Here is a 6,000-nt window from a genome sequence, read left to right as displayed (position 1 = left end):
TTCCTGAGATATGGGTTCATAAGAATGGGATGGATAGAAAACCTAAAATCATAATGTCTCTGGCTGTGGCAATCAGTAGCCCAAAGGCATAAATATGGGGTATTAGAAAGCAAGACTATCATCTGTCCATTTACTTAGTTACTGTGTGTGTGGATGGGTGGGGTAATAATGTATTACTTACATTATGGGGGCCAAAACCTGTTAACACACTCACATTGTGGGGACTCAGCCATCCATTCAGAAATCATTGAATTTTAGGGTGGCAACTTGGTTTAAGGTTAGGGTTAGGTTAAGGTCAGGGTCAGGGTTAGGCAAGTAGTGGTTATGGTTAAGGTTAGGATACGTCTACAGGAAATGAATGTAAGTCAATGTAAAGTCCCCACGAGGAATAAAAACAAAGCGTGTGTGTGTGTGCTTGTGAATGGATGAATAAGAAGAAATTCTAAAGCACTTTGTCTGCAAAGGTAAAAAAAGTGCATTTACCATTTTGTGTTCCTGTTTTTTTTTCCTGCAGCTGTTTCACAATATAACACATACATAAAATTTTTTTAAAACTGTTTTTTCAACACCTACATTTCCTTACACTGCTCGATATACTGTATATAACAGCATATATCAACAGGACACTTAAAAGTCAAGAGTTTTTGGATGCATATTACATCACTGTGACAAGATGTGCCTCAACAAAACACTTAAATGCCCAGGGTTGAACCTGGAACCTTCTTCCTGGGAGGCTTATTTACAATATATAATGATGACTAAATAAAACAAACGGGAATCATATTTTCAAGTCGCACCAGGGTGCCTAGTTATGAAATGTAGTCACACTGTTGCTAAAAATACTCACAAAATGCCACTAAATGGTTGCAGTCTGGAGCCCTTGTGCTCTCCTTCTTTGTGCTGTTTTCTGCCTTGCACGCCTGATAATTTCATTCTCTTTGGCTCATGATGATGCACTAGCATTTTATGTATACATCAGGGGGATAGTGAGGTATGTTAGGTTTATCTGGCAATGACATGCTGACTTCAGCTCCTTGTTCACATCACATAAGGATTTCTAAAACTAGCAATCTGTTTTGGATTTTCCCAAAAGAAAGAAAACCCAACTATAACTGGTCAGTGCAAGTTTTATTCATTAAACTATAACTGGTCAGTGCAAGTTTTATTACATTGCTGGGACCTTTCTGAGACCCTTGTTGGTGCCACTCTGTGATTTTGTATTTTCTCCAGGTGTTAGTTTTCTGTGGGTGCTCCGGCTTCCTCCCACAATCCAAAGACAGCATGTGTGCAGTTTACAATTACATGGGCAGATTTACTACTCAGCATTCTTAGTAACTTTAAAACAACAGTAGACTGCTCTACATATCTAGAAACTACGTGGTCGTCTGCCTATATATACTGTATGTATAGCTGGGCGGTGTGCAAAATCTCCCATAACTGTTCAGTTGGGTTGAGATCTGATGACTGCAAAGGCCAGAGCATATAATTCACACTCATCAAACCATTTTGTGACACCTTGTGCCCTATGGATGGAGGCACTGTCATCTTGGAGGAGACCACTCATTTATCCAAGTTTTTACTTTCTTTTGTCACTGTCTGTGTCTGTTAGCCCTGTGAAGACTAGTAACCTGTCCAAAGTATAACTTTCCTCTCACAATTTAGGTCTGGAAAGGATGGATGATGTGTAAAAATTATATATTAATGTTCACATATAAGAATAAATACAAATGTAGGTTGCTAACAATGAGACACACACCTCAGCAAAGATTCTGTCTTCAGCAAACCAAGGAAAGACCAAGTAATGTGGGAAGTAGCACAGCAACATCAGATCAATGACTGCTTACTCTTCCACAGAACACTTTACAACTTGCATATAGTTTTGGCTGTAGCTATTTCACTTCTTCTTTCATTCTGGAAATGCTTTAATAGACTTAACAGTGATGAGAGTTAAAGTGAGTGCCTCTACTACACATTCTCCTGCTCTACATCTCCCCAGCATCCTGTACCCCAAACCTTTCACTTCAGCTCCGGCCACTACTTTACAACTGTGCGCATAAATGCTCACTCGAAGATCGCGACCCCTCACAGGCCCCAACAGGCTCATCAGTCTCTAGATGAACATAGAGTGAGAATATCCCACTGGGCTACTCACTGACACACTGATGGAGTCAGACAGCGTATATGTGGCTCACTCTTGCAGACGCAAGTTCTCACTGGGCTGAAAGGGTTAGGGTGATAACGTGCGCTTTATATAGTATCGGCAACATGATGGAACCTAAATGACATCACTGTTGGCTCTATACTTCTCTGTTGCGCAGTGTTGAGAGCAGTCAGGCGCATGAGAAGTGAGCGAACAGAATTTGTTTAATACAACAGGTGTAGAGTTTATAGATACAGTGATGCATTTAAGAATTTAAAAGTTATTTGTACTCAGAGTTTGAAGCTGTCACAATGTGTGCTGTGAGAGTTGGAGACGGTCATCTTGTAGACTTCATGTAGAACAATTTGCCAAGCAAATCAACTGTCATTTTGATAAGAGCTTAATGAGCATCTGTTAACAGTGTCTCTTAGACACAGAAGAAATGACTTAACTTGTTTTTCTTCTTTTTTTTTCTTCTTGCGTGGCTGCTCTCCATTTTTGCTTATCTTTTTATGTTGGCAGCCTAGGCAGCTTATGGTATTGTTGTATTCTGTGGCTCTGGCTAAGAATGTCAGCTAAATGCCTGAAATGCAAACTGTAAATGCAGAGGGAAAATGTTCATACAGTTATTACTCTTTTATGCTGATTTGGATGGCATTCTAACTCAAAGACCTTAAAATGTATTTATATGTTGCTTGCATATCTCATCAGAGCAGTATACTGAGCCTGTGATTGGAGAGTTCATCATCTTTGGGGTGAATGTCATAAATACTGTTACTAGCTCTTGTTCACTGATTACTTTTATGATGCTGTATTTATGGCTTTTGTCTGATCTCCAGTTTTTCTCTCTTGTTGTCTGCCTCAGGATCTGAAGAAGGTGCTGTCTTTCCCCCCATACCCTGGGGAGTTTTTGCACCCGGTCGTGTATGCCTGTACAGCAGTCATGTTGCTCTGCCTCTTCGCCTCCATCATCACGTACATAGTGCACCACAGGTAAGAAAAAAATCACCACAATGATTCTGGTGAAGTATACTCTGATCAGCCATAACATTAGGAGTCAGTGAGGCAAATGCTTGGCACTCATGTCACTCTGAGGCTCACAGCACAACTTTTGTGAATGTGTTTGCTTCCATAGTTATACTGTCCGTCTCGTGTAGTGACAAAATATGTTAAGAGTTAAGAATGAAAACTGTGGTCATGAGCACAAATTAGAAATTTCTGGACAAATTCAACAGCCAGGATCTGGGGTTCCAAACAGCAGCATCACCTATTTTTTGGTAGCACTGCAGTACTGACTGAAGAAAAAATAAAATAAAATAAAAAACTGCAATAACAGCAGGTTCAATTACAGAGCGACTGACGTTCTTGATAAAATTGAAACTTAAATTGTTTCCAGGCACCACTTTGTATCCTGGTGTCTCTGTAGGATTGGTGGCTTTAGTTAGAGTTTTGTCTTTTATTCTTAGTGAAGCTTAATTTAAAAAAAAAAAAAAAATGCAGCCATGGCTTAGAGGGTTTAAAAACATAATTAGAGGAACGAGATGAAGACTGCTAAAATCCCTCAATCAGGGACCTTTTTAATCAGATGGTAGTAACATATCACTGCCTTTATGATGGAAAACAAGATAAATATAAAAATTTATTTTAAGATAATCTTGGGTTAAATATTATTGGTGGCAAATTATAGTGCAATGTAACACAGTGAATGAGAGCAGATTTTTAGTTGACATGTAGTAGATACATTAAAGGGCTTATTTACATTTATGGTATGTAACAGGTATTGTACTAAACTCTCAAACATATTTAAACACACAAACCTTGTGTGGTTTTCAGAGAAACAAATTCAAGGGTGCCTCTGATTACAAGTAACCCTTGGTACACCTGTTGGTACTGAGCTGATTGACACTCATTGTTGGTGAAAAGTTAGAAGGACTGTTTTGTGAGACATTTGTGCACTTTTGTCCTGTTGTGCTGATGTGTGACAGTTTGAACTAAATTAAAAAAAAAATTCATTGATTCAGGTGTACCAATCCTCTTTTTTTTATACTTTTGTACTGTAAAGTTTGACATTGGTAATACACAGCCTGGCTCCCCAGAATTTTCTGCTGGTACCAGCTATGGAAGAACACTGTCTGTGTTGTAATATAACCATCTTAACTCCACATTACAAACCCCATTACCAGGTATACTGAAGTCAGAAATGTTTGAAAAAATGTTTTTAATATATGATCATATATTGTTTGGAGAGCACACATAATGAGCATTTGTAGGCACAGTTTTGAGTTTTACCCTGGTTTTGATGATATTTGGGATATAACATTTATATAGAGTATTATAAACCTAGTTATTACACATAATCATAAGAGTGGTTAAGAGTGGAGCCAGGGTGTGGCCTGGAGTGGCATTGGCCACCCCCAGAATCTGATTGGCCACCCCTGCTAGAGTCAAAATCTGATGGAAAAACTGTGACAAATTGTTGCCTAAAAGGTTTTTGGTGCTTTATAATTGATACTGGTCAAATTAGTTTTATTTTATATCATGTATGAATCATGATGTTTGCATTCAGTTTCTGTTGTTGTGGAGTACTTGGCATGATTCGCCTCTGAAACACTGCAGCAGCTATGTCCCCAGCTGGGAGTAATTAAGGAGCACAGCCACAGTTAGCTAAAGAACGCACTATGTCTGTCTCGTTTTTGGCACAAAAAAACAATTCAATATTTAATGTGCGGTTTATTATTTTATAGAACTAAGGGTTTAATTTACCTCCCTATTTCAAATATGCCACCCCTCTCTGAGACTGTGCACCAGCCTGGTCACCATGTCCAAAATTTTCTAAATCTGCCCCTGCTTATGGTCATCTGTACTGATTGAGTTACCTAAACTGTTTGTTTTTGACTGTCTGAGCTGAACAACAAAACATAACTGACTAACTACTATGTAACTTGAGTTGATGTGCACAAGCATGGCAAGAATGATCAGAACCCTTGATCAATTAGTTCTCGGTATCCCAGTTTTTATCATTGCTTCAGCTAACATATCCAGGACTCTTAAAACCAGGATAAAGGCTTAACCAGATTTCTGAAACCAGAACAGGGTATTAAAATAGGTAAAGCATAACTGAGATACTCAAACAGCCTGACTGTAACCAGGATATTTCTGGCTATGTAAATGCACTCATTCACCACAAAGTGCTTTTCAGAGCAAAAAGACATTAATTCCAGTACAAACAATCGTGAGAACAAGCTCTCATGAGGCCAGAGCTTTTGTGGTGTCTGTCGCACACAGGGGAGGGTGAGAGGGTTTGTCTTTCAACGGCATTCACATTAACAAACTCTAACACCTCCCCTTTCTGTACACCTCCCTCTAGGCTCTTCCCAACACTAAAACACATCTTTGTTTAGTAACACTTAAGTAGTGTAGTATCACTTCAGCTGACTGACAGTATCCAAGCCATAAAGCATCGGGGCTGCATGTTAAATGGGCAGAATGTGAGGGAGGTTGTTCAAGGATAGGCACCACAGATGCATGGTTGAATTTGTCATTTTCTCACTTCAGCTCACTGACTCATACACACATCTATAAAATTATGTATACAGTATGTGCTGTTGGTTCTTTCTCTGCCAGCAATATAATCCAAGATACAATCTGTAACTAAGGGTGCAGCAGTGTTGTGTGATGTATGAGCTATGTAAAGAACATAGTCATAAATATCATGTCTTTGAACCCATCATCGTTTGAATCCAAAAGCTGAAGTTTGTGTCAAATGTCTCTTCAGAGTTATAACTCATGACCAGATGCTACACACTGATGTCATGCATGCTGGATTTTCAGGCATACATATGACACATTCTGTTCCACAC

General features: G+C 39.0%; 1 protein-coding gene across 5 annotated transcripts in view; it reads left to right on the top strand.

The window, feature by feature from the left end:
• Positions 1 to 6,000, top strand: part of adgra1b (adhesion G protein-coupled receptor A1b) — a 163,788-nt gene that overhangs the window by 135,063 nt on the left and 22,725 nt on the right. For 4 of the 5 annotated variants that reach the window (XM_020599331.1, XM_020599338.1, XM_020599323.1 and 1 more), the window contains one exon: positions 3,006 to 3,133. In XM_020599331.1, coding sequence (XP_020454987.1) covers positions 3,006 to 3,133 — 128 coding nt within the window. Of the gene's footprint in view, positions 1 to 1,778; positions 1,799 to 3,005; positions 3,134 to 6,000 lie in introns of those variants that run through there. The other variant, XM_020599354.1, reaches the window with a different exon arrangement.

The sequence above is a fragment of the Monopterus albus genome, unplaced genomic scaffold (genome assembly GCF_001952655.1).
Source record: "Monopterus albus unplaced genomic scaffold, M_albus_1.0 scaffold3.1, whole genome shotgun sequence".
Classification (NCBI taxonomy): Eukaryota; Metazoa; Chordata; class Actinopteri; order Synbranchiformes; family Synbranchidae; genus Monopterus; species Monopterus albus.
The sequence above is the reverse complement of the archived record's forward strand: the minus strand, read 5'-3'. Positions and strand labels throughout refer to the sequence as shown.